At 39.0% G+C, this 26,348-nt stretch overlaps 2 protein-coding genes across 2 annotated transcripts in view; one reads left to right on the top strand and one right to left on the bottom strand.

The window, feature by feature from the left end:
• Positions 1-14,681, top strand: part of LOC6051733 (protein gone early) — a 156,353-nt gene extending 141,672 nt beyond the window's left edge. The window contains exons 3-7 of the mRNA XM_038265506.1: positions 2,097-2,521; positions 7,081-7,829; positions 7,887-8,030; positions 8,092-8,250; positions 13,105-14,681. Of these exons, the coding sequence (XP_038121434.1) occupies positions 2,097-2,521; positions 7,081-7,829; positions 7,887-8,030; positions 8,092-8,250; positions 13,105-13,564 (1,937 nt within the window). The 3' untranslated portion in view covers positions 13,565-14,681. The remainder of the gene's footprint in view (positions 1-2,096; positions 2,522-7,080; positions 7,830-7,886; positions 8,031-8,091; positions 8,251-13,104) is intronic.
• Positions 14,682-20,966: 6,285 nt separating this feature from the next.
• The window catches only part of LOC6051732 (chitinase-3-like protein 2), a 28,259-nt gene continuing 22,877 nt past the window's right edge, over positions 20,967-26,348 (bottom strand). The window contains exon 4 of the mRNA XM_038267033.1: positions 20,967-21,657. Within this exon, the coding sequence (XP_038122961.1) occupies positions 21,083-21,657 (575 nt within the window). The 3' untranslated portion in view covers positions 20,967-21,082. The remainder of the gene's footprint in view (positions 21,658-26,348) is intronic.

Below are 26,348 nucleotides of genomic sequence, written 5' to 3'. Positions count from 1 at the left end.
TCAAAAATCTCCGTTTCAAAAACGATTCAGTCCGTCATCAGGATTTTTTTTAAATACCGAATAGTTAAATTTTTTTAAAAAAATACAAATATATTTCAGTGCGATCCGGCTTAAAAAAGTACACATATATCACTTAAATGAGCATAACTCAAGACAGGGTTGCCAGATCTTCAATGTTTTGGACTCATTGGAAAGGTCTTTTGATTACCTAATCAACGGTGGGTCGGATGATGGATCCGGACATAGTTTCAATACATTTAGATGAGATCCGGCCTCAAAAAAGTACATGAATATCACTTAAGTGGGCATAACTCGATCTTCAATGTTTTGGATTCGTTGGAAAAGTCTTGCAATTACCTAACCAACGATGTATAACATGATGATATTTGAATCTATTTTCGGGCATTTATCCAACTCCAGATAAATACAAAAACACATTATTATACATAACTTTTGAACTACAAATCAAAAATTTATAAAAATCAATAGGTACGTACTTTTCGATTGCAAATTCAATTTTGCATTAAAAAATAATGTCAAACTTGTTTTGCATAAAACTTCGATTTTTTTCCAAAAATCACTATTTTTTCAAAAATTCATAGCTCGGCGGCAGATTTTTTGTCCATGTTTCTCTATGGCTCAAAAGTTGCGGATTTTTGTCCCCTAAAACATATCAAAAAATCTCGAAAATAAAAAAATACGTATTTTGGGAAATTGAGTTTTAGTGAAAAAAAAGTTGATAAAAAAATCTGCAAATTTTTTTTCCGTGTACCTATTTTTTTCTCAAAAGTCCTCAACAATACCTACAACTTTGCCGAAGACACCAAATTGATCAGAAAATTCACTCAAAAGTTACAGCTGTTTGAATATTTACATACCATTTTTGTATGGACAGCTGCCAAAATTGTATGGAGACTTGTATGGGTGAACCAATGACACAAAATAGCATATTTGGTCATAGGGAAGGCCCCCACAAAGTTTGAGCCAAATCAAAAAATACAAATAAAATCCATTTCCGGTTTTGGTAGAGAATTGCTCAACTGGTTTGACCAAAATCGGTTCAGCCAGCCATACACACACACAGACATTTGTTCAGATATTTTTCATTTGTAGATAGTTTATTTTAATCAATTTGTCTCAAAGTTTTTGTCAATCAGCTGAAATCATTTTAAAATGCACTCCCCTGGGTTTTGAATCAATTTTAGCCATTTTTATTTTCGTCAAACCGTATTTTTTTAAAACTAATGATTGCAAAACAACTGAACAAGTGTAAAATGTATTTTAAAACACTTTTTGACTTCAAATGTTGAGATTATGGCTTGTTATTTGTTTACTTATTTTTTAAGTAACCCGAAAAGGGGTACCTAGCCTAAGAACCGCTGCACTATAACAAACAAACAAACTCGTACTTTTTGACAGTTTGCCCAAGTTTGCCAGCATTTTTTGCAGAAACGTTTTGTGTGAGTTGGCGGGGAATGATCACTTTGATTTTGTTATGCAGCAAATTTGTAAATGTTTGTCAAGTTGATATCTAGATGGATCACTTTTTTATATGAGTTTGAACATTGTGCTATATTTTCACTTAAATGCCCTTCAGATTTTCTTGCATTTTTGAAGCCCTGTTCGTGGACTCACTCTTAAATCTAAGATGGAGGTCAAAATGGCGATGATGAAATATTGTTAAATAGCAGTTAGTATTTAAGCAGTCCTTGGTGTCCTTGATACGATTAAAAAACACTTAAAAAAATAAAAACTTAAAATAATATTTGGAATCACAGCAGTTGTTGTTTTTAGCAAATTTTGATCTGTCTTAATAATCTTAATAGAATTTAAACAAAATGTCAATTGATTAACACGTATCACGACGGTTAACCAGTCGACTTCTTCGGGGTTAAATTTATGCGAAACGCCCAAACATAACACATTCGAAGGAAATTTATGCTCGTCTTTTTTTTGCCCAAAAATCAACCACTAATGCGCGAAACCGGTTCCACGGTGGCGATAATTTACTGTCCCCGCGAACCACAAAAAAACCAAAAATATTCAACCTTCCTCTTCTAATGTATCTTCTTCAACGCTTCTTCTTCTTCGCACAGGTGGCTGGCGGATGCTGCTCGGCTCCAACAATCCCCACTGGGACCTGCGCGAGAACCTGCAAAAGGTCCAGCCCAAGTACGGAGCGGCCCCGTTCTACAAGCTGGGCATCGAAACCCGGAACGCGCCGCCGTACGACGTGATCATCACCGTCAGCGAGGGCGATCTGGGACTGCCCAGCAAGGAGTTTTACACCCTCGGGGAAAAGGATCCGGTCATCGCGGCGTACCACACCTACCTGCGGGACATTCTGGCCCACATGGTGGCGTCGTCCACGACCAAGAGCCAGGAGTACGCCAAGATGATCTTCAACTACGAGCGGCGGATCGCGCTGGACGTGATGGGAGTGCTGCGGGAGGCGGCCCAGGGGAATGCGTCCCAGCCGCAGATCCGGACGATGCAGCAGCTGGCCGATGAGGCGCCGTCGGTGAGTTTGGGACAAAAATAGTTATTTTTATTGAGTTAATTTTTAGCAATAATAACACTGGCCAACAAAAACCCGATTTAATCCCACCATGGGTAAGATAGAGCCTTTCTTACTAAAGAATATAACTTCTTTCAATTCGATGTTATATCGACTTTGTTTATTTATAACGTCAGCACAAAATGATGATGATGATACAAAAAATCTTATGATGAATGCAAGGTATTATTAATGATGTGTTTTCCAAAAGAAATTGAAAACGCAGTTTTCACCAAAAGAATATTTTTAATCGTACACATTCTTAATCAAACAAGCGTTTATGACAAACGCAAGCATAGCAAGCTTCCCATGCGCCAGTGACGACGCACACCGCGGTTTTGGTTTTCTAGTTTTGGTACGAGCCCAAAAACCGAACAACGCAAAGCAAAACCGAGGAACAAGTTTACCGCGTGTGCCGCTAAGTGCAGGGAACCTTGCCATTCAGCATCTACGAAAGTGAAAGAGTCAGAGATAGATATTTTCAAAACCACACCACTATTCACTCAATCGCGATACCTTAGGTCACTGGTATGAATCTTAGAGCAATTTCAATATGGCGACTTGTGTCAGAAGAAAGTGAGGCATTTTCGCTAGTTCTCACTGTTCTGTGTTCTGAGTGCACGTCCGCAAACATCTACCACACACATAATAACACAAAGCGCCACCATGATTTTTTTTTCTGTGTAGCCATTGGCGTCGCGACCATTGAAAACTTTGAAAACGATATAAACGATGAAAAGCTTAGAAAGCTCCTATTGGAATCCAATGAACTCTGTTAAATAAACTTACGAAAGCACGACAAAAAGAAGCCTACTTAAAGGCGATTTTAGGAACACGAAACAAATTGTTTGTAGCCGGATGAATGTCCTATGTCACAAATGTTTTTGCATAAACATTGGACAGTTATGCAAAAACGGACAGAGCAAAAGAAACCGAAAGCTACGATATCTGACATGTTCTAGGAAACATCGGTAGACAAGCTACTACAAACGAGTATTTCTCGGGCCATAAACTATATAGGCCAGCATTCTTGCGCCAGTATTCGAAGCTCAACTTGTCAACTTTCGCGATTTTACCGATTAAAATTCATGCTGAATCGTCATATTTACGAACATGAAAATGATGCCCAGCCATTAAAAAAACCTATACCTTTGTTTAGTAAGAAAGGCAAAAAAGAGATTTTGATGCTAAAACTAGTGAGCCGATTTCGACATTTTTTTAGTATTTTTTAATTGACTCAAATTTTGTGAGGCAATTGGTTCACCCATATAAGTCTCCATACAATTTTGGCAGCTGTTCATACAAAAATGGAAGATAAATATTCGAAAATCTGTAACATTGATATATACGGAAACTCATTTTTCGTGTTCGAATCATGTTTTTAAAGAAAAAGTTCACAATTTTTGCGCGCCCAAAATTTGATGTTAATTATTTTAAAGCAAAAACATTTTCTCGTCTTTTGCAACCAGTTTCGTTAAGATTGATGCCGGAAATCATAAGAAATTAGCGATTTTGTTCTTCAATCCAGAAGAAAGGAATTCGATTTTTGGAAAGTAACCTCATTTTGGCGCCACCTACATTTGAAACACAGTCGCGCTGCAAAACCTCAATGTACAGTACCGCAAAAACTTTTTTTTTGCAAAAAATAAATATTCGTCAATACTTAGTTACTATGGAAACCAATGTTTGCAAAACAACTTTGCAGGTGTAAATAGTAGTTTATGCAACAAGTTGCAAAAAGATGATTTTCTCAGCACGAGTCGTACATGAAATTTTTATGTCAAATTTTCATGTATTTTGTCAATAAATCGTTTAAATCAAAAAAATGTTGAAAAGTGTTAGTTTTCGAAACAAGTGCTGAAAAGTTCAGCTTTTCAAAATGATTCAGCCTCATAAATGACTTCGGTTTAAAAAAATTAAAAAAAAAGCTTTTTGCAATTCCGTCTTGAAACTTCCTACTTTTCCTGTCATTCTCGCGTGACGAAACAGCCTACTTTTATCTACTAAAAATAACAGAATCGAATAAAAACACATTTCAAAACACACGTAAAATCATGTTTTTACGTACAATTTGATGAAACATTTACATCAAATTGCATTTAAAATCAAATGTTTATTGACGTGCAAAGGTGTTACATCATAAATTATGTAACTTATTTAAATATGAAACTACTAAAATAGTAGTTTATGCAACAAGTTGCAAAAGAGGATTTTCAGCACGAGTCGTACATTTATCCAACGAGGTTCACCGAGTTGGATAAATACGAAGAGTGCTGAAAAAATCAAGTTTTGCAACGAGTTCCACACAACATTTTTTGCAATTCCAAAAAACACACACTGAGTGAAATTTTATGTCAAATTTTCATGTATTTTGCCAATAAATCGTTTAAATCAAAAAAATGTTGAAAAGTATTACTTTTCAAAACTAGTGCTGAAAAGTTCAACTTTTCAGCATCCATTTCAGTGCTGAAAAGTAAAACTTTTCAGCATTTGTTTTGCAAAAAGCTTTTTTTGATTTTTTTAAACTGAAGTCATTTATGAGGCTGAATCATTAAAAAACTACTTCGTTCCATATAAAAGGTGGCCGAAAAAAAACAAACATATTCCAAAAACTCGCTACAAATATTTTAAAACTATGGGTTGTAATGTTGTCCAAACACTGTTATTAAAAACGTTACTTAATCCACCCTTAGGTGGTTGGTGCCTTCCTCACATTTAGAGGGTAATGCTATCCAAAATAGATACAAACTTTTGATTGGGTTGTCAGATTTTCAATCTTTTGAACTCGTTGGATCACCTATCCAACAACAGATCGCATGATACAACCGGACAACGTTTTGATCGAAATATATGAGATCCGGCCTCTAAAAAGTTCATAAATAACACTTAAGTCTTACAAAAACCACCCTTTTTACAATCTGACTGATAAAATTGTTTTTTTAGCATAACTTTTGAAGTACTTTACTAAACTTTATAATTTTCAATAGAGACTTATGGGACCCCAAGACGGAACGAATGAGACCAAAACGGTCCAAATCGGTTCAGCCAGTGCCGAGATAATCCAGTGCAATTTTTTTTATCAGCATCCCAGACAGACATTTGCTCCGAATTTGATTCTGAGTCGATATGTATACATGAAGGTGGGTCTAGGAGGTCAAAAAATTTCGTTTTTCGAGTGATTTTATAGCCATTCCTCAGTAACATGAGGAAGTCAAAAATAACACCTACTTCTTAACGAAAAAAAATACTAATTTTAATTTTTGATCATTTGAACAACTCAAAAGATGCTTAATTTAAAAAAAATATATATTTTCTTTATGTTGTATTTTTTTTTTTTAGCAAGCATTCAATGATCCTTAAACTTGTTTTGACTATTTAACATTGCTATTCTATACAATTTTGTCTAATCTAATCTAATCTAATCAGATCCTAGCGCAGCCAATCTTTCGAAGGGATCCTGGAGAGTGCCTTAGGTTAGATGACGCCTAGCACTCTTCTTGTCATTTATTAACATTTGTAGTGCGCCATTGCATTGAAATGCATTGAAACATTAGAAGCGTTAAAACGGCCAGGCCTACTGCGTAAAGCCGTATCGAGATGACTCGTAATTGGGTTGAGTTTGAGCACTGGGGAGGGGAAGGAAGAAGCGTGGGGGCACAACACCATACGCTCCGAGATTTGGTTGTATTCGTTGGGAGCACCATGCTAAGAAGGTTTGGTACTCCGGGACCCCCTCTGGGATGGGACATAGGGACGTGGCGTTACATCGTGCTGCCATCTGGTTTTTTTAAGCGCAAGAGTGGAAAAGTGCTGAGTCATCGTCTAAAAATAGACGGCGTCCTATCTCGCCCAGCAAAATGAAGTCGATAAAGTAGTCGGTTTTGATGAGAAAAAGTGGAAAACGTGGTCTAAAAATAGCGACGCCATCCCCCTATTGTATTTCCACGAATGCCCTGGACACTATTTGCCGTGGTTATAGCGCCACAACTCGCTCTCTGTAACAGTATTCCTAATTCCAGTCCACGTTCACCAAGTCGTCATGGCCTAGTGGTTAGCATTTTTGCTTACCAATCCAAAGGACGGAGGATCGAACCCCGCCTCGTGCGACGTTGATTTTTCGTCCATATTCATCATTTCAAATTTATGTGCTCTTAACTTTTTCGTTGGGAGCAGATGGGAATCGAACCCAGAACCATTCGCTTACAAAGCGAACACCGTAACCAGCCAGCCACGGCCGCTCTCTTGCTATGCTATACAATTTTGTTGCAAAATATTAATCACAACTAGGATCAGAACAAATTTTGATAAATTTCAAATTTCCCGGGAATTCTCGGGATTTCCCGGGAAATGTGTGGAAAAATTTCCCGTTTCTCGGAATTTTGTAACCCCGGGAAATTGAACGCTCTAATCAGAAAATGTAGATTTTTAGTGCTGATACATTTATATTCCATTTTCTGAGAAAACTGTAAAAATACTTTCTAAATATCGTCTTACATCCCAATTCTCTCTTTCCCTCCGCGCAGCTCCCCATCCTCCAGACCGCCCAGGCCATGTTCCGGCGCAAGATCACCGAAAACACCCAGGTCCTGGTGAGCAGCCCGATCGCGCTCAAAATGATCTCCCAGATCATCACCACCACCGACAAGGAGATCCTGAACAACTTTGTCATGTGGTCCGTGATCCGGCACTTTGTCCCGTACATGTCGCACAACTTCCGCCAGTCGCTGCTCGAGTTCGAGAAGGTGCTGTACGGGGTGGAGCACAAGCAACCGATTTGGCACTTTTGCACCAAGGTCGTCCAGCAGTGGATGCCGTACGGGTTGGAAGCGCTGCGGGAGAACCCGAAGCTGGTCGTGCACGATCGAGAGCAGCAGGATTATGGCGGTGGTGGTGGTGGCGAGGATCGTCGTGCCGTCGGGATGGATTCAATGGATCCGTACCATAGTTCGCGGCAGGTTCAGGAGGTGACGGCGTACGACGAAGAGATGGTGCGGTTGATGTTCTACCACATCCGGGACGAGTACAAGGGAGCGCTGAACAACGCCAATTGGGTGAATCAACAGCTGACGAAGTACATCGCGGACAAGCTGTCCATGATGCGGGTTCAGATTGGGATTCCGGAGGAGTTGCTGAAGAGCGAGCGAACGGTCAACGAGTTCTACAACGATGTCGTGTTGGACGAGCTGCTGTTTGTGGACAACGTCGTGACGCACTGGGAGTTTGTGAAGAAGCGCATGGACCGGATGATGGACAACGGGACGGAAAATGAGAGGTAAGCCACGCAGATCAACCTTCAAACTGCAATACTAATGCTGTAACTTCTTTCCAGAATCGCTGCCGAGTTGTTCCCGCCGAGCACGTTCGGATCGCGACGAACTCCAGTCGCGAACTTGAAGTACTCCGTCGGTCTTAACATGGTCATCATCGCGAAGGAGAAAACCAGGGAGCCGTACTTCCATTACAAGTATCCACTGTAAGTTAATCAACCCGTCCAGGATCTTTTCTGCAATTTACCAAATATCTTGAATTTTTAGATCGCTCAACTTTGCCCGGCTAGGGGCGGATATTTCGCTGGTGATTCACGACGCCGTCAACACGCTGGCAGAGCAGTTCGGAAACGTAGAAGCAAGCCGGCAGCCGCGGCACATCCGCGAGAACGTGTTCGACGAGGAAGCGCAGAAGTGTATGACCAAGTGAGTAAAGTGAATTGCAGATATGGAATGCTCTGAGCATGAGCATGGTTGACTGCCAATGAGCTGCTACTCTGTTATTGACAGATCAGCTAAAGTTACATTTGACCCCTATTTTTTTTCTTAAAAAATTCATAACTTTTGGTAGAATTTACCAATATGGATGCTTCCGGTTGCAAAAGATCCAGATTGGTCTATATTTTTAACTGTCAGATGGGGGAAAAACATGGTCCACTTTTACCGGAGATATTCCGGATTCCATTGGGGTACCTCGGCCCTCCTAATACATGGATATTTGGTCAATATAACAATCAACTATCGGCATCATGTTCTTTTGCGCATTAGTTAGTCACTCGCTTGAAAAATAATCCCGAAACATGTAAATAATTTGCAAGTGCCATAAAAAAACAAACGCGCCAAGTCTTTTGACCTTTGACGACCCATTCCAATCGAAGGTTGAAGAAAACCGAGCGAGAAGCGAAGGCAAATAAAGGGCACCACCAGCAGCGCCTTTTTGGAGTGAGCCAGTGATGCCAGGAAATTTTCTCAACAAATGCTACTTTTCGTGAGTGTTCGCTTAAAATTTCATGAATTTTGGCAGCACTAGGCAGATTCAAAAGAGCGCTGGAAGAAAAAAAGAACTAAGCTGAAAATAGGAAAATGGGCGTGGCCCAATCCACTCGACTGATTAGAATGCATTTGGGATTTTTTTTTAAATGCTTGTAAAAGGAATAGCATAACTTTTGACAAAAGTGAAAATAAACAGAAATTTTCACAAAAAGTTGCTCTACTCGTTGGTGTACTTGGTTTTAGTAATTTCAAGGAACACTCCACATTATACAGCATCATGCAAACACGACCGCTTATTAGGCTTAAAATGGGTATATTTCCCTTATTTAAAACTATTTATTAAAGAAACGATACAAACAATAATAAAAGCTCGACGTGTACTCGCGGGAGAGGTCCACAACCATCTAATACAGTCGGCTCTCTGGCTGTCGATCTTCTCGATATCAATATTGCTCCACTGCCGCTCTAATCTGGTCCGTCCCGTATGTAAAAAGTGAGTGCTGAGATAACGCTGTGAGAAACCCAAAAAAAGTTTCACCATTTTTCCCGTTCTAATCTAAATATTTCTATATAATTATTTATACTGTTATTTCAATATCAGTCTTAAAAACGCAAGTACCATAAATTTGATTAAAAAAAATGATAATTTGGAGGTAAATTTGAGAAATTTACAGCAAGAGACCAACTTGACTTTATTTGTCCATAAATAAAGGCAAGTCAGTTATGATATCAAGGTAGGCTTGAACATTTACAACACAGTTTCAACCTGGTTCAACTGTCATTTCCAGGTTTGTTTTGGTAGTTTTCTAAGTAAATAATTATAAAAAAAATGTTTATTTCAGATTTATTTGCTTTAAATAATGTATTTAATAAAGTTCCTGGATATAAAAATGTGATCTGCAACGACACCAGGAAATTGGAAATATATTACAGAGGCAAATTCTCAACTGCTAAGCTCTGGAAAATAATTTTAAAAACTACGCTTATCGTTGGTGGAGTCTCTCCCAGAACCAGGATCAAACTTATTCATTCAAGAAAAAATATAACAATTTTTATGGTTAATAACGATATGTATTTTATATTTTCTTTCCGTAGTTGTACATTTCAAAAGAAAAAAGTCACTAAAGGTTTGGAGTATCTTGTTTTTAAGTCTTCAACTATTTCTTCAGAAATGAACAATAAATGATATTTTCAAGTTATACGTTCTATTAAAAACATACTCTGTAGATTTCAAATAATTTCGCAGCCATTTAAACGATTTGCGAGACATTTCGATATGAGGAACTGACTTGCCTTTATTTTGCATATGGGACAGCACGAAAGTCATATTTATTTTGGATTTTTTAGAACAAACACTACTTTTTTATTCAATAGCCTAAAAGTACATGTAAAATTAATACTTTTGTCAAGTTTATCTCAATTTTGACAAAAATACATATGGGACGGACTAGATTAGAGCGGCAGTCCAGCTGTCAATAACTTTTTCAGTCCCTTCAAATAGAATGTTTTGATCTTTCGTTCTATAATTTGATAAATTCCGCTATCGAAATGATGCAAGAAAATTCAAAAATCTGTATCTTTTCAAGGAACTTTTTTGATCAGTTTGTTGAAAGTTGAATAAATTGAATGTTTGGCCCTTTTGAAATGTTAGTCTTGAACATTTTGAAAATATTGTTTTCGAAGAGATCGGAAAATTTCACGAATGTTTCATATTTTAAGATTGCAAAAATTGTGAGTTGTTTGGGTGAAACTAAGAAAACATCAATTTTGTTGTTTTTAAACCTTTGCATGGCAATATCTCAGCAACTAAAGATCGTATCAACAAAGTTCAAAAAGAAAAATACAGAGAATTTGCTCAGCTTTTCAAATTATTTTTTCAAAAGTGGGCAAACATATGCACTAATTTAAACAATATGAAAAACTGCGACTATTTTCAAAAAAGTTACCTGAAAATGGCTTTAATTTGAAAAAAATTTGCTACCAATATAGTACCAAATAGTTTTTTTTTTTTTGCAAATCAAGTATTAGTGACAAAAAGTTAAATTAAAAACCACCAATTTTTTACCGTGTATCATTTTCCATACCTACAACTTTGCCGAAGCCACCAAATCGATCAAACAATTCCTTTAAAATATACACGCAGAAAAATGTTTTGTAGAATCATCCAAATTTTTGTTGAACATAACCAACAACAAAATTGCGTTGAAACAAACCTTGATTTTCTCAATTCCACAAAGGTATTTTGTTGTTTTGAAAAAGCTGCTTTGACATTTAGCTTTGATTCAACAAAAATCATGATTTTCAAATCAACAAAACGTTTTGTTGATTCAAATATGCCTTATTTTTCTGCGTGTACAGATTTTTGAATTTTCATACATCATTTCTGTATGGATAACTGCCAAATTTGTATGGAAAATTATGCGCAATTCGCAATTCCGATCTTATGCACTAGGTTACCGACGAACACGCACTGCCCTTACACCTACATCTCACCCTTGCTCTGAGTTAGTACGAGCAACACGCTAGAACACGCTTTGAGTGTTCGTGCCAGGCATGCACACCTTCTTTTCCGGTTACGTATTTTAACTCGGCCGGGGGTGGTACATTACGTAGGGTTTGTGAGTATAAGCGCCTAACCATTTAAAGTGTGTCTATCAACTTTCATTAAAGCAAATACTGTTTTATTTTTAATTTGAATTCCAATACTAGTTGTAATTTTACTTGTATTGTTTTCTCCTGAAATCTTTCCTAGTGTTGAGTCGTGTTTTTATGTTGCTATTTCTTTTGTCGCGGTGTTTTTTTACCATTTTTGGTCCTAAGCATGTTATTAAAGTTTACCAAAAGCCTTTCAGGAAAATGGCATCCCTCTACAAGGCTTTGTTCGTGGTGATCAGACGGGACCATTTGAGATTATGTAAATTCAGACCATTTTTTAAACTGCTTGTAATTTTAGATAGGTAAGTCAGATCTTGAAAATTCTTAATACACAAGAAAGGTCTTCTCATATGCTTTCTAAAAATATATAACATGTGAGGCTTTCATGAAAAAACCATCCTTTTTATCAAAATTTTAATTTAATATGAAACATTTTTTTTGACGTAACTTTTTAAATACATGATAAAACCGCATGAATTTAAATAGCAACTTAGGGAACTTGAAGACCAATCGTTTAAAACCATTCCGGCCAAAATCGGTTGAGCCTGTGACAAGATATTCCAGTGACATTGATTTGGTACACATGTCTACATACAGCCAAACACACAGACATTTGCTCAGCTGGTGATTCTGAGTCGATATGTACAAATGAAGGTAGGTCTAGGAGGTCTAACTAAAAAGTTCGTTTTTTCGAGTGATTTTATAGCCTTTCCTCAGTAAAGTGAGGAAGGCAAAAAGATAAGGCAAATGATAAATAGACTTGATATTACTAGTACATTAAGGAAAAGAATATTTTTAAGGAAAAAAAAACTAAGTTTGTCACAGCAGTATTAATTGGTAAAAAAAAGAGTGGAAAAGCTTTGAGAGATAAGAGAATCAAAAGTTAGTAAAATCAAAATAAAATGATGGATATTAAATAGAAGAATCAGTGAAAAATGAAGAGTGAGAATGAAAAGAAGAGAAACCCCGTTGTGCGATGTTTCAGGTACAGTTGACTCAACATACTGCGAATCAAAACAATACCGTCTACAATCACAAATTACTTTCCTTTCCCACATTGTCGCGCCTCTTTCTTTTAGCCGTCTTGACTCTGACCCGCGGTGGTCAAAGGTTTACGATCCGTTTCCACAGGCCACCAGCTAGGTCATCATGAAAAACCAAGCCAACGTGGAGGTAAGAAAATAGGACACTTGCAAGGAACAAGAGCTATACTGTTCTGATCAAGTTAATTCGGATGATCTAACAGAACTACGGATGTAGTTAGTTACGCTCCTTCCAGGATGTTCCTTACGTGGACGTCAACCGAAGAGCACGCAACAAGGTCAGTGCCATTGCATGCTCTTAGGTATCAATCCTTGGCCTGCAAATTGTATGGAAAATTATATGGACAAACTAATGATGCAAAATGGCTTCTTTGGGCATACCAAAAGCACCAAAAAAGTTTCAGCCGGATTAAAAAATCAAAAAAAAATGAATGACCGAAATCTGAGAGAATTGCTCATAGACAAACAAACGCCGCTGAAAGTTTCATCCAAATAGGGGCACCTCGATACGACCTATAGAACAAAAAGAGCTAAATCTAGAAACAAATAACTGCCTCTTAAAATAACTTAAAATGTTGTCTCTTTTCAGAAAACTCCAGTCGATCTACCTCAACACGGCCCACATCTCGAACGCCACCAAACTGCACTCCTACCTGGAATTGGCCTCCACCTCGATGCTCGCCCAGTCCTTCCAGTCGCTGCTCGAGAAGATCGCCCGCAACGAGCGCCTCCCAGTGGCGGACATTCCGGAAAAGTCCACCTACGCCAGCCTCGGCCTGCGCCACTTCCGGCGCCAGCCCGGCCTCCAGCGGTACGACGAGCAGCAGCTGTTTGCGCTGGCCTTCCTCCAGCGGCACTGTGCCGTCGTGCCGGAGGGTGGGGCACCGCTGCGCTTCAGCAAGATCCTCGCCGACAATGACATTCCGAGCGCGGACAAGTTCACGCTGATGTGGCGAAACGTGCCGGAACTGGCGGGAACGCTGGACTGTTCCGCGAGCAGTAGTGGGAGTGGTGGGGAACAAAGTGGCCGCTGCGGGCGCGTTCTTTGATTAGTGCGGCGGCCAGTCACCGCAGCGGCCCAGGTGGGCGCCACCACCACCACAAACCCCGGAACCGGCGGTTCCGGCGGCAGTCGAAAGCGTTCCAGCAAGAAGCGCAAAAAGCCCGTCCCGTCGGCGTCGTACTACGATCCGGCCTTTACGTGGCCACAGTTTCCGGGGGCGCCGCCACAGTACACTCCTGGTGGCGGCAGCGTTGTGGTTCCGGAAGTGGTGGCCGGCGTGGAGGTCGGACCGAAGACGGCGACGGTGACGGCGGTGACAAGCAAAAGCGGTGATATCGTGTATCCTAAAATCGATGTTAATAGTATATTCTTCTAAGAGAAAAGGGAAACAGGAGTAGGCGTGGGACGAAAGGGATGGAATGAACGGAAGCGGAAGCGAAACGAGAGCATGATCGAGCTGAGACAAAAACTCTATTTTCGTACGAAAAAAAAAACTGAAATACTTTTAAGTTACGACGAGTCGCATTACAGGAGTGTGATTTCTGTTAAAACTCACTGATTTTAAAGATTAAAAATTCCGTTCGACGCAAAATGCCATTACGAATAATTACACGATCTGATAAGTACTGATAATTTTACCTTCTAACCACGTAAGTTCCTACTTGAGGGATTTACTAGGAAATTTCGTTTAACCAACTAACTTTGACACACTCAAACACTTCCAAACTTGTACATGAAGAGAGATAAAACAATCATGAAACGCTATTTAAGAAAACGCATAAAATCGTTCATTTCGAAATAACACAAAACGAAAAAATTAACTTGTGTAAAGAGAAACAAAACAAAATAAATAAAGAATCAGAGTATTTAAGCATTTAAGAAGCAAATATTCCACGATGCCACGGTTGAAGGCGGGCGCGCGAACAATAACTAATAATAACGTGAATGTTGAATAATAAAAATGATCAGAAGTTATACCTAAGTGGAGCGCTCGCGAATTGATGTTAAAAGAGAGGGGGGAAACGAGAACAGGAGCAGTTTTGTACAGTAATGCGATGTGAAGCAGAGTGAAAGCCTCCGAGTTGGGGATTTGAGGAGAAAAGGGTACGACAATGCGCGCGAGAAGAAAAAAATAATAAATATGGAACACCTTTTTTATAATATTTGTTTGTGTAACTGTTTTATTGGAACGAAAAGAAACCCTAGGCATAATTTTCCATGGCCATTTTCCTGATCTCCTGATCATTGTTGAAGAGTTTGGTTCCCGTGTGTGTTTATTTGCTTGGAAACCCCTACTCCCAGGATGCCTGCGGAATAATGACAAAGGATAGACATCTTATTTTCAATATGATCGCATCGATCTAAAAATTCGTCAAAAATCTAATTTTCAACCAATTTTTAAAAAAAGCATTGCACAGTGGTCCAGAGCGTAAAATAAAGTGGAAATTAACTTTACCAACTTAAAAGTTGCCCTTTCCCGTTTGCATCAGCTCCAAAAATGCAGCATTTTTTTTTTCAGAAAATCCATTTTCCACTTAATTTTGCAATCTGGACAACTTTGGCACTGCAAAAAAAAATCTCAAAATTTAAGAATGTTTAAGGGTTGGAAGTTGGTTTATCTGACTTTGCCAATGGTTTTGGAAATGTAATTTGAGGAGAAAGCTCATAAACTTGCTCAGCAGTTTGAGAGTGCTCAAAATTGCAACTTAAGTGTTTTGAGTCCTATTGAAGATCAAATTTCAATAGAATTTCAGAATATTGATGAACAAGAATTTTCTTCAGATGGCGTTTTTAATACGGATCTGCATGAAATAAAGGGCTGTCAAAAATATTTTTAAAAGTTTTTGTCAACAGAAAAGCCTGCAACATCCAGTACTTTGATCTATAAAGCAGGAGGAAATCAAGTTTTTTCGTGAAAACTGACAAGCTTGCTGTTTTTGCAAATGGGACATTTATGCGAACATGGGCAGTGAACTACAGTCGACTCTCTGGCTGTCGATCTTCTCGATATTAATATTGCTCCATCTATCGATGAATTCTTCAGTCCCTTCAAACTGCATACTTCGATTGGCTTTATTCCTCGATATTTTCTCTTGCTTGAAGGATCTCTTCCTCGACGGTCCCTTGGATTCTGTTTGCTTTAAAAATCTCTTCCGGTTGTCAATATTGCCACTATCTCATGGCTTGCAAAGACATTTTTCTTTGCAAAACGAAGCTTTGAAGGGTGTTTGACATTAGTTTGTTTTTGTTTGCTGGACATTGCCATGATTCTCTCCCATAGCTGGGTACCAAGAAAAACATATTTTCAATCGAGTCTTCATTTTGCATCGTTCTGTAAACTGATGATTCTCTTCCTCGACGGTCCCTTAGATATTGACAACCAGAGAGTCGACTGTAGTTTAAACTGCATTTTAAAACGGATCGTACTCTGCAGGTATGTTATTGTGGGGACGCTGCTTTCTTGCCGACGTCCTCGCAGCCACGACGATGAACTCGACCCGATGACGGCTGTCCGATGAAAGAGACAGGCACTGCTCGCTGCTTTGACAGCTCGCGGATGCGAGCGTAACATTGTGAAGGGGCACATAATCAACTAGCACAGTACGCACCCACACAGTTATCAGAACAGCAAATCTAAACAACTACCTGTACGTGCTGGTGTCCCTCATGGTAGCATTTAGGGTCCAATTTTATACAATACAAGCCTTACTCGGCAAACTTCGTCCTGCCCTTTTTTGTTTCCTGACGTTTCTTGCTTGTTTGCTAATTCAGCCTCCTGTGATCAAAATTTGATTTTACGCAGCGTTTCCCATACAATTTGCCGATGCTCCGGAATCGGTTTCAGAGTGGCCAAAGTGTCAATTTGTTAGCGTAAGAACCTTTCTTGGGCTTATACGAACCCAACGCAACAAAAAGCACCATAAAAGTACATATTTTTTTATTGCAAATTTGATTTTACATCGAAAAATGAAGTTGAAAAATTTTTGCGACCAACATTTCGATTTTTTGAAAAAAAAACAGTATTGATTCAAAAATTCTTAACTCGGTCAAAGAAATTTCTGAAAAGTTGGCATTTTATGTCCTCTAAAACATATCAAAAAATAAAAAAGAAATAAAAATAGTTTTTTTTTTTGCAAATCAAGTTTTAGTGACTAAAAGTTAAATAAAAAATCACCATTTTTTTACCTTGTATCATTTTTTTCAGTGTAGTCCATATCTCTACCTACAACTTTGCCGAAGACACTAAATCGATCAAAAAATTCCTTCAAAAGATTTTTGAATTTTCGTACATCATTTTTGTACGGACAGCTGCCTAATTTGTATGGAAAATTATATGGACAAACTAATGATGCATGGCTTCTTTGGGCATACCAAAGGCACCAAAAAAGTTTCAGTCGGATTAAAAAATACAAAAAAAAATCGAATGTCCGAAATCTGAGAGAACTGATCTTTTATTCTATATTTATGCTTTATCGCCATAATCTATGCACTTTTTTATATCTTTTCAAAAACTCAACTTTTTATTTTCCCTCACAAACCAAGGGCAGATTTTCTTAAACCAAAAGTCTTCGCGTTATAAAAATGAATTTGGTTATTTTAAAGTGGGTGGATCAAGTGAAATGACTAGTCTTAACCAATTTGGTCAAAGCAGTATTAAGATATCGAGGCTAACGTTTTTTGAAACTGATAACTTCAAATAGCTCTATCCCGGCTATGATACAGTCGACTCTCTGGTTGTCAATTTTCAAGGGACCGTCGAGGAAGAGAATCATTAGTTTACAGAATGATGCAAAATGAAGACTCGATTGAAAATATGTTTTTCTTGGTACCCAGCTATGGGAGAGATTCATGGCAACGTCCAACAAACAAAAACAAACTAATGTCAAACACCCCTCAAAGCTTCGTTTTGCAAAGAAAAATGTCTATGCAAGCCATGAGAAAGTGACAATATTGACAACCGGAAGAGATTTTTAAAGCAAACAGAATCCAAGGGACCGTCGAGGTAGAGATCCTTCAAGCAAGAGAAAATATCGAGGAATAAAGCCAATCGAAGTATGCAGTTTGAAGGGACTGAAGAATTCATCGATAGATGGAGCAATATTGATATCGAGAAGATCGACAGCCAGAGAGTCGACTGTACAACCAAATGTCTTCAAATTAATTTTTTTTATAGTTAGAGATATTTTCAACGGTAAATAAAACACTCTTTGCTAACATAGTTTAAATATAAATGAATAATAATATTTATTTCCTCCGCGATTTACACAGTTTCCTTGTTTAAAATCCGCTTTTGTTTATTCGTATGCTTTTCTACAATCACCACCTTGAACACTGCCATTTTGTTTTTCACGATTCATCACGTCTTTTACTAGCGTTTGCTGCCCTCTCGCTACTCGTACAGGAAACATTATCTCTGGTATAAAATACTTACAGCGATAGTTTAAACTTAAAATTTTAGCAGTTTTTATTAAACACCATTTCGAGTTCCAATGTGGTTGCAAACAGAACAATTTTTTTTTCTGTGGAATGTTACAATTTATCTTAACCAGTGTTAGTGTTCGTGTGTGTGTTTGTGTGTTTAGGGTGAGTAAAGTTTTACTTTATTCAAGGGGTTTCTACTCTCAAGTGTTGCTGGTGTTTTTCTCTGGTTTTGGTAGTTTTAATTGATTAGTTTTGTTTGTTTCATAGGTTATTTTATTTATTTTCTTCTTTTAATATTTTGGCACTAGGGTTATCTGTGGATTCGGTTGCGGTAGTTTACTTAGTTGTTGGAGGGGATCTTTTGCTTGATTATTGTTAGTTTTTGTCGGGTTGTGCGCACGTGTCTAACGAAAAATATCGCATCTCTAGAGGACAACTAACAGCTAGGCGTGTGTGTGTTAGTGTGAGTGTATTTGTGTGTTTTTAAGCACTATAAAATTGTTCGTATAAAAATTATATATTTATAATTTTGCATATTACAAACAGTGTTGAAATCCGTTTCTACGCTCGACTCGATCCACTACTCACGACGAAAGCTAGCTATAAGGCGCTGCACCAAGGTGCAAATTTTGTTGTTGTTTGTTTGGTTAGCATGTTATCTGACATCATAGAAAATTTAGTTAAACAAGCCTGTGATAGTTGTAATAAGTGAAGCACTCTTGACGAAAACATATTGATGATATAAACCAAAAACACGTAGCAAAACATGAACAAAACTATAACTTTAATTGATGGAAGACAATTCTTTGAAATGAAACCGCACTGAAAACAATTTAGAGCTCCTAACTCTAAGAAATCGAACCAAAATCATGCGACGAGTTGACTAGATAACATGACGAATTTATTATTTTTTCGTTCACTTCCCTCATTTTACTTTCTACAACTCACATCTACAATAATATCAATCGATCTTGGGTTCGTCAATCTTACCTGCTACCTACAAATTAATAACTTGGTTTTCCGTAGTTTTTTAATACAGATTCGAAGCATAGTTTTTCCTGCCCCCGCACACAGACACCTTTCCGTATTTGTTTTATAAATAATTTCATATGCTTCTACTAAACTTTATCTCTTACACAGTATAAGTCGTATTTTTCTTGTTATTGTAACCGGATTGCTCGAATTCGCAGATGCCCCCACACACAGACAGGTTCGGTTGTAGTAGTGGTCATACGAAATTTTATTTAAGCGTATTCAAATCATAAAAAAAATGTTCCACTTCCTTATGAAATATCGATTTTATCCTCAAAAATAACAAAATTATCCCAAATACAGCATACTTTGGCCTATGTGACTCTTGCTTGCTGGGATTCCTTTCTAGTTAGCATAAAAGAGCACAGATGCATCGATCTGTCAAAATCAGTTTGTTGTGGTGAAGGCAAACGAAGGTGGAAGAATTCTCTAATGTTTTCATGACAGAGCAATTCCAGCTCAAATCAGGAGTTTTTCTAGTACTTTTGTAGACATGTTATCCTAGGCCTATATAAGCCATTTTTGTGCATATGGAGCTAATTGTACTCGAAAATAACTTTTGAGAAGGGCGTAAATTATTTTAATATTTTTGTATTTTGCAATTTAAAAATTACTGTATCTTGAAGCCGTTGCATCGCATCAAAAAGCGGTCAAAGACAAACTTGTAGGAAATTGGACTTTCTAAAAAAAACACTGAAATAAAAATACTCGCCACTTCTATGAGATTTTATGATTTTTTAGTTTAAAAGTCAAATTTTAAGGTGATGTCACGATTTTTTTCGATCAAAATTTTTGAGGAAAAAGGCTAAGATGTTACAAAAAGACTGACGAAAAATGCAGGATGATATGACTCTCCTAAAAAATACAAAAATCATTTACTGAAACTGTTTTTTTGAAAAGTGGTATAACGGTCGAAATTTTTCAAAATCGATAGTGGGAATCGATTCGCCAGACAATTTCCATATTTACCATTGTCCTACGTCCAATCCTTGGGAAGTTACAGCGGTTTTAAAAATTAAAATGTCGAAAAAATAGGTTTTTTGGTGGTTTTTGGCAATATCTATATGACAGACTTGATTTTTCAGTCTCGTAAATATTTTTACCGGAAAGCTCGTCCAATTTCCCATAAGTTTGCCTATAACAGCTTTTTAATTTGACTCGTTTTAATATTTGGGTAAGCTAATTTACTATTCAGGTTTCTACCACACTGAAAATAATATTCTATTTTCAGTTATGAGCAATGTATTTAAGCTTATATCTGTTTGCCCATACATCCAATTGAAAAGCTGTCAAAGGCAAACTTATGGGAAATTGGACGAGCTTTCCGGTAAAAATATTTACGAGACTGAAAAATCAAGTCTGTCATATAGAAATTGCCAAAAACCATCATAAAACCTTTTTTTCGACATTTTAATTTTTAAAACCACTGTATCTTCCCAAGGATTGGACGTAGGACAATGGTAAATACAGAGACTATTATGTAAAATTGTCTGACGAATCGATTTCCACTATCGGTTCTGAAACATTTTGACTTTTCAAAAAAACAGTTTTAGTAAATGATTTTTGTATTTTTTTAGGAGGGACATACCATCCTGCATTTTTCGTCAGTCTTTTTGTCACATGTTCGCCTATTTCCTCATAAATTTTGAACGAAAAAAAAAAATCGTGATATCTCCTTAAATTTAACTTTTAAACATAAAAATCGAAAAATCTCATAGAAGTGGCGTGTACTTTTATTTCAGTGTATTTTTTTTAAGCCCGTCCAATTTTCTATAAGTTTGTCTTTGACCACTTTTTGATACGATGCAACAGTAATTTTTAAATTTCAAAATACAAAAATATTTTTTAAATAACTTACGCCCTTCTTAAATGTTCTTAAAATTGGCTCCATATACACAAAAATGGCTTTTATAGGCCTAGGATAACATGTCTACAAAGTTTCAATCAAATCGGAGAGGGTCGGGTATAAAAGTACCAGAAAAATTCCTGATTTGAGCTGGAATTGCTCGATATCAAAATATTTACAACTCAGAAGAAACTTCCGTGTGACCACAACTACTCATACCTTTACTTACATTGCCTCTTCAGAGTGTTGACTAAATCGTTAGTCTTAATTCTGCTCCTGCTGCTGGTTCGGCGCCAGCACGGAATGAATCTTCCTCAACAGCGGGAAGTTGTTCTGCCCTTGTTGACTTTTCCTCTGTCCATCCCCCTCCTCCTCCTCCTCCAGCAGCAGATTGTCCGCACAGTACTCGCCAAAGTCGTCCGTGTTGAGCGAAAAGATCATCGCCCCGCCGAACCCGTTCTCCTTGATGTAGTTCGCCTTGCACTCCAGGCTGCGCTCGTCCTCGTACGAAATCCACTCCGTCCCGGCGTACAGATACGGCGAACACGCCTCCACGTCGTACACCTGGTGCACGTAGATGTTGTGCCGCCGGAACCAGCAAATCTCCGAGTAGGACGCGAACCCGATCATCCCGACGCGGCCATAGCTGGAGGCGGGAGCACCAATCCGGGTGTTGAACGGGGACACCAGCTGGAAGGTGTGCCCGTAGGTGGGTAGACCGATGACGAGTTTGTTTTTGGCCAGGCCCTGCGACAGCCAGTAGTGAACGGACGCGTTGATGTTGAGGGTGCCGAAGATGGCGTGCTCGTCGTGGCGTCGGTAGAGGGGCGCGTTGAAACCTGAAAAAGGGAGGAACGAGTCACATTGAGTCATCAAGCATGGAATTGCCGGAAGGTCAAAGTTAATGAAGATCTGCCTCAACATTGGATAAGTTCGACAAAGGGGCGAACTAAAGGGTTCAGGAGTCAGCAAATCAATTCTCACCGCGGTTGCGAAATACGCCTCAGGGAATTGGAAAATTCTGGCGAAAATATGACCTGCAGAAACTAGGGGAAATATACCCATTTTAAGCCTAACAAGCGGTCGTGTTTGTATGAAGGCTAGTATGGAGATCGGAAGGAAAGGGGTCAAGAAACAGCTTTACGAACAGCAGAACAAAGGAGAGGGAGCGATTTCTTGGGGCTTTTCTTCACCCTCTCTGACTTGCTTGCGCTGCCGCTGCTGCCCATTTGATTTTTTTCTTGACCGGTTCCTTCCGAAGTGCGTATACTGCTTGATGCTGGATAATCTGGAGTGTTCCTTGAAATTTACTAAAACCATGTACAGTCATCCCACATATTCGGAACACTTTGTGATAATTTGTCAATATCATGCCAAATGCAGCTTTGCTCTCGACCCTGCTATTTTTAGGACCTTTATTTGGACATTTTCTTGCAATTTCATTAGTAAAAGTAGTATTTTTAAAACAAAAAACTAAATTTCGAGACGATTTTATTCCGAGCAGCAAAACACTGCCTCCAAATTGCCTGTTCCATGATTGTGGGATGTTATTGTGCCTCCCACATTTGTGGAACACCTGAATTTAACTGATATTTTCACAAAAAAGTTACCAGACAATGGATAAAATATCACTAAGCTTGAGTTTCACTGGTTGCAATGAGTAAAGTCATTATTTTGTTACAAATATGTACTCCACTGGAGAGATCCAAAGTTTGTTTACATCCGTAAGAAAAAAGTGTTCCGAATTTGTGGATTTCAAGGGTCAAAGTTTTTCTTCAAAAACTTGATATAAAACTTAAAATTTGCAGTTGTTTGATACAGCATTCGAAAGATCGCAAGAAAAGCTTTCAGATGAAGGTAAAAGCGAATCATTAAGTTCAACCATTGATTTGCTATGATTTTTTGAACATTGGCCGATCTGTAAACTGTTCCGATTATGAGGGATTACTGTACACTAACGAGAAGAGCAACTTTTTGAGATCATTTCTGTTTATTTTCACTTTTACTAAAAGTTATTCTATTCCTTTTACAAGCACTTAAAAAAATCCCAAATGTATTCTAATCAGACGAGAATGCATTGGGCCACGCCCTCTTTTATATTTCCAGCTTAGTTCTTTTTTCTTCCAGCGCTCTTTTGGGTCTGCATAGTGCTGCCAATTGTGATGAAATATTAAGCGAACACTCACGACAAGTAGCCTTTATAGAGAACGTTTCCTGGCATCACTGGCACACTCCAACAGGCGCTGCTGGTAGCCACCATAGCCACCCTTTGTTCTTTATTTGCCTTCGCTTCTCGCTCGGTTTTCTTCAGCCTTCGATTGGAATGGGTCGTCAAAAGTCAAACGTCAAAAGACTTGGCGCGTTTGTTTGTTTGTGTGTTTTTTATGACGCTTGCTAATTATTTACATGTTTCGGGATAATTTTTCAAGTGAGTGACTAACTAATGTGCAAAAGAATATGATGCCGGTAGTTGAAAGCAATTTTATATCTTAAGCGCTTTGGAAACTTTAGCACAAGTGAAAAGATATAATTTTTTTGTTATATTATAGAGACTTTACACCATTGTGCATTCATCTCTTCAAGGTGGATAGTGGAAGAGGAAAGGTTACAGAGTTTTAAATCACTTGTCTGGCTATATTTCAATAATTGTTACCATGCCTTTTTTCTAAATATTTCTGTCTATGTTTCAAACATTTAGCGGAAAATTCAATTTTATCTTCGTCCTCTTCCTCCAGGGATTTAACAGTTATTTTATAACACTTATTCCTATAATATTTTGCTTTTATGACATCTTCGTCTTCTTCATCTGTTGATTCTTCTTCAGCCATCTCTCTTCGTTTTGTTGTCAATTCGTCATCCGTGTCCAAATATGCTTGTAAGCGCTTCCGGGTTTTGCGAGTGTGCTTAGAAAGCACGGTCTCGAATCCATCGTTGTCTTCTTCGTCAATTTGACTCGTTTGCTTTGGATGTTGGTCTGATTTACTGTTGTTGCTTTTACTGCTGCTGCTGCTACTTGGCACAGGTTCAATCGGTGGTGTACTGCTTTTTTGGTTCACCTTTTTAGTTGAATCCTTTGCTTTGAGTTTGCAAAGCGATTTTTTGCCTATAATCGTCACTGTTGCAGCAGCATTGTTTACAGTGATTGATTTCGGCGTTGGCTGTTTCAGCAACATCCGCAGGGTCCGAACTCCATTTGGGATTCCTGGGAAGAAGTTAATCCAGCGGTCATTGGTGATGGTCAAAATTTCGCCGTATTTGCTCATCACTTTTACTACGTCGTCATTGCTTATGCCTAGGGTTAGGTCAAGCACACGAACTTCCGTAGCGTTGTTGTCCAGGTAAATCGGGATTTTGCAACCCTGATATACCTGAGGTTTGTCGATGGTGGACGAGGCCACTGCTGAGTCGGCGAACTGCAACACGGCTATTCTTCTTCTATTGCATAATTGCAATGCTCGCAAGTTTTCTTGGTTTACTTGAAGGTCTGCGAGGAATTTTTTTACAAGCTTCGGGCCTGGTTGGGTTTGGAGTTGACAAAAATCCAGAACCACACTGTTTTTGTCTACGGTGCACATTTTAAAAAAAGCGGCGATGCGCACACAAACTGCGGACTGGCGTTGATAATGCGACTTGTAAGGTCGGCGGTTACTTTGCAACTGTGAAAAGATATTGATGGCGACTTTCGTTAAGCAGTTGAGCTCTCATCTTGCGAGTGGATGTGTGTACCACCAAAATGATGAGAAATTGTCTCGCAAAATAGAAATTATGATCAAAAGTGCATTAAATTTGATCTTTTTGACCAGTAAGTGACATACATTTGCGTGCTTACTCGAGGCGGTGCTGTTGCTGGTAAGTTTATAGCCTAAATAGTATTTTTTGAGCATTAATCGAGCATCAAACTCTCCATATGACGGAGATAGGTGTTTGATTATAATCTGGGTGCAGAATAGTTGTTCGCAAAGCGGCCTCAATTTAGAACTGTCACAAGTCATTTCCGCAGCAAAAAATATGTCACGCTTGAGCTTGAACATAGCCTTCTACTTTGTTTATGTTTACAGGTGTAGTGCAGATGTATTAGTGGGGAGCATTCGAAAATCACGTTACGCATTCTGTCTTTTCAGCACCCAGATTATAATGGGTATATTTCTACAACAGAGCCAATCACTACAGGTATTTTTACTAGTTCATTTACGTCAGTAGTGTGACCAGGCTCTGACAGAAGCAGGGAGGGGGGCACATATGGATTTTTTTTATTACGGTGTTTGTGAACATTTTGGTAAATCTCAAGAGATACCCATTGGCTATGGAGAAAGCACCGCTTTAGGATGGTGCAGGTCTCACCCAAATTTGAAACGAATTTGAGATGCTGAGTGGAGAAGAACAACACAACACCGACAGTGAAAGCAGCAGTGTTGTCGACGACGAACACGATTATGATCATTCGCGCAAGCAAGAAAAGAAGAAAAAAACAACTCAAATTTTTATTTTGGATACGCTGGCAGACGATGTTGACGAGTTGCTTGAGGGCCTGTAATATTGTCTGAAAGTAGGTAAAACGTCAGCGCAAGTGATTACACATAACAAAGTGAATTTCGACATGGTTGAAGTTGCGAAACTTCAAGTTCTTTACATTTGACCCTGCAGAGAAGGTCCCAGTGAAGATCGTTATTCAGGGATATCCGGACCGCTCGATCTCCGACCTGGAAGAAAACCTGACGGGCGTCAAGGTTAAGCCTCGAGAGGTTAAGGTGCTCTCGGAATGGACAACGGTGACAGGTACGTACACCTTGTACCTCCTGTACTTCGATCGTGGGTCCGTCAAAATCCAGGACCTACGGCGGATCAAAGCACTGGACGGCTTCTTCGTGACGTGGCGATTCTACACGAAGAATCCGGCCGACGCAGCGCAATGCCACCGCTGTCAAAAATTCGGACACAGTTCTAGAAATTGTAATCTTCCGCCGCGGTGCGTAAAGTGCGGAGAGACCCACTTCACCGAAAGGTGCAATCTTCCGCGGAAAGACCAACTGGGGGAAAACGCCTAGCAGCACAAAGCGCGCGTCAAGTGCGCGAACTGTGATGGAAACCACACGGCGAATTTCCGTGGCTGTGCCGCGCGGAAAAAGTACATCGAGGAGCAGGACAAGAAGAAGAAAGCGCCAGCGTCCCGGCAACCTCCAAAGACTTCGAACACGAACGCTGCAGCAGCTGGCGGCGGAGCGGTTCCATCGACCAAACCAGCGTTCCCTCCCGGTTGGGGAGGTTCGTACGCTAGAGTAGCCGCTTCTGGGAGCGGTACTTCACCGGGACAAGCAGACGTTACCGGAGATGACCTCTTCACGCTTCCCGAGTTTTTCGCTCTTGCTGGAGAGATGCTCACGCGCTTTCGTGCCTGTCGGAACAAGGCAGATCAATTCCAAGCTCTTAGTGAGCTGATGACGTAGTACATCTACAACGGATAAGCTGCCATGTGAAGCGAAGTTTTTCGACGTCAACAGCCAGAACAAACTGTGATTTAGTTTTAAGCTTT

Source organism: Culex quinquefasciatus, chromosome 1 (genome assembly GCF_015732765.1).
Source record: "Culex quinquefasciatus strain JHB chromosome 1, VPISU_Cqui_1.0_pri_paternal, whole genome shotgun sequence".
NCBI lineage: Eukaryota > Metazoa > Arthropoda > Insecta > Diptera > Culicidae > Culex > Culex quinquefasciatus.
This window is presented reverse-complemented; position numbering and strand designations above follow the sequence as displayed.